Source organism: Pogoniulus pusillus, chromosome 6 (assembly GCF_015220805.1).
Source record: "Pogoniulus pusillus isolate bPogPus1 chromosome 6, bPogPus1.pri, whole genome shotgun sequence".
Taxonomy (NCBI): domain Eukaryota; kingdom Metazoa; phylum Chordata; class Aves; order Piciformes; family Lybiidae; genus Pogoniulus; species Pogoniulus pusillus.
Window position 1 is genome coordinate 20,637,141 of NC_087269.1, and position 2,910 is coordinate 20,640,050.

The following is a 2,910-nucleotide window of genomic DNA, read 5'->3' on the forward strand; positions in this document are numbered from 1 at the left end:
CAGCAGCCATGTATACGTCACCCCAGTCACCTCTGTGGCTGTACCATCTCACTGACAGGAACAACTTGTGTACTGTAGGAGCTACTGCATACGTTTACGACTTTCTTCTACCTGTTCTTCAAAAAATCAGGCAGTAATTGGTTCCTATTTGCCTGCAGGCATCACCACATGCTTTTTATACCTACAGGTAACAGATGGTGTGTGGTGTCAGTGCACCCCTCTGAGATGCTTTCTTCTAGCTAGATAGAATTATGCCTGCAGTTCAGTGTCAATGAGCCCTTGGAAATCTCAGTTTGCATGGTGGATAAAGGCAAATGATCATATTCTTCCATTGATGCAGTTACTGAATTATGCTGGCAGCTCAGAATTAGTGACTTTACTTCTTTCTTGAAGTTGCTGTTTAGGAAACCATAGATAACAGGGTTGACACAGGTAGAAGCCATAGCTACCAGGTGGCACAAGGAGAAGATCAGGTTGTGATGGCAAGGTGAAATGATTTTGTAATTCCAGTCCACAATGGTGTTGAAAACATGCAGTGGTAGCCAGCAAACAGCAAAAGCAGCGACCATGGATGCTAACAAAATATTTATCCTTCTCAGCTGAACTGCTCGGTTGCTGTATTCGCTCTTCTCAAACATGTCCTTTCTCTTCTGTAGACGTAAGTAGATACGCAGGTAGCAAAGTATAATGAAGAATAGTGGGATGCAGTATTGCAAGAGCAGCAAAGTGGTAGTGTAGATCAGTCTCTGTTGCTCTGAAGGCCATGAGTCAATGCATATAGCCTTGTCTGTGGTAAAATTCATGATGTGGGAGAGCTGCTCATACAAATCATTAGATAAAATGGATGTGGTCAAAAAGGGCAGGGACATGAGACATGCTAAAGTCCAAATGACTCCAATTCCCAGATAGGCTTGGGAGATACTTGGCCTCCAGCCAGTTGGGTTTATAATGAGCTGATGCCTTTCCAGAGCAATAAGGACAAGAGAAAGAATTGACACTGTCACAGATGTGCACTGAGTGAAGGAGGTCATTTTGCACATAACTTCCCCAAATATCCAGTAGTCCATCATGGTGTAAACAACAGTAAAAGGCAGACAGACAAGGCACATAAACAAGTCTGAAATTATTAGGTTGGAAATTAGGATATTGGTTACATTGGCCTTTTCCTTCTGCCTGGCTATGACGGCAATTAGACAGATGTTTCCAACAATACCCAGAACAGTCTCCAGACTGTAAGAGGTGGCTAGAAAGACAGTAAGGTCAGTGATATTCCTGCACTGGTTAGAAATGTGCACAGGGAAGCTTCGGTTTGAACTCCAGTTCTTACTGTTCAGGAAATGAAAACCATCATTAACAGCCCTTGTCTTGTTCATCCTGAACTCCAAAATATTATATATATATAAAAAAATAGTAGTCAAACAGAGTTGGGTCTTCAGGAGCCAGCCTAAAAAAAGGTTTTATCTGTTATGTTTGGCTGTGGAAGATCTGGGCACATCTGCAAAGGAAGGGAAAAAGAGAATGCTTAGTTATGCTGAGGAATTAGTCAAAAGAGCAGGAGGGTAGGCAGGGAACTAAACACCCAGGATTCTGTGTATATTCTGCAGCTGCCCTTCGTATGGTTCATTATATCATAAAATGGAACCCTTTTCTAAACTGGGGTATGGAAGTCTGTGCAACTCTATTGACTTATGATGCTGTTTACTCATTGTGAAGTTGTCCCATGGATTAAAGAACATCTTAACTTGGTACAGTATCTTGAACATCACTAATGCGGTAGGGAGGCCTTTCCAGAAAGCTGGATAAAAACATATTTGGGGTAAAGGTTGTGTGTAATTCTGATTTTGCAGGGTTCTGATGCAAAACTGAGGAGAAGACATGCTCTGGGGCTGCATCTACCTTCAAGTGAGCTAAACAGCAGCGTGAAAAGTAACTCATATTAAGTGCATAAAGCTAACACTAAAATATCTTATGTGAGTTAATCTGCAAAATGCATTTGTGCCTGCAGCCAGAACCTATATTTGCTTGAGGCAATCACCACACAAAAGTTCAGGCTCATATTCTCAGGAAGGGATAACACAAAGTAACTTTGAAAAAGTCCAAAATAATTCCAAATCATTTAACATTAAATTCTGTCTAAATTTCCTGCTTCTCTATTCAGGATGAACTCCAGTCCCCATGAAGCATGGATGTCTCCCTCTGGGTGAATAATGTGGCCATGACAGGATTTATCAGAAATATAGGTCAGTCTCCTGATTTTGACTTTAACAGTGGGAGATTTTGGTAATTCCTTATGAGAAGCTTCTTACTGATATCGATTCTCACTTGGCATATTTTTGCTTTATTTAACCAAGTTAATTTAAGCACTGAAATAGTATGTGGTATCCACTGGATGCACAGGCAGATAGGTCTGCTTCTTAACTACCGCTGCAAACCCCAAGCTGGGATTTTCAAAGATGCTTCAGACAGCTGAAGTCGTGGAGTTAATGGAGCTGCACAGTTTCAGAATTCTCAGCCACAGGACTGCCTGTGCTCTACCAGGTGGTTCATAGGAGGCTGTTGTGATCTTCCATGGCAGAGTCTGCTTTATAATCCTGACCCTGGAGTCCAAATCATCTGTGTCCAAGAATCAAAGGGATAAAAAAGAAAACTGACTCTGCTGGGAGTTCTACTCAGGCCAGAGGCAGTTTCATGCTGTACAAACATTTGTAATGTGGAAAGTAAATAAATACTCAAGGAACAACGCTATTTACCCATTGCATGACCCTTTCCTTGGCCATAAAATGCCACTCAGACAAGTTTGTGGGGTTGTGAAAAACTTCTGATCTTCAGAAAATAGTAGTGGTGAAATTATGAATTATATAACTAAAATGGTATAGTGAGCTCATTGATTTGAGTAGCATCTACTGCCGA

General features: G+C 41.3%; 1 protein-coding gene across 1 annotated transcript; it reads right to left on the reverse strand.

Annotated features, from left to right (window-relative positions):
• Positions 1–239: 239 nt before the first annotated feature.
• On the reverse strand, positions 240–1,373 carry NPY4R2 (neuropeptide Y receptor Y4-2). The gene has a single exon (XM_064145632.1). The coding sequence runs from the start codon at positions 1,371–1,373 to the stop codon at positions 240–242; it is 1,134 nt and encodes a 377-aa protein (XP_064001702.1).
• Between the last annotated feature and the right edge of the window lie 1,537 nt (positions 1,374–2,910).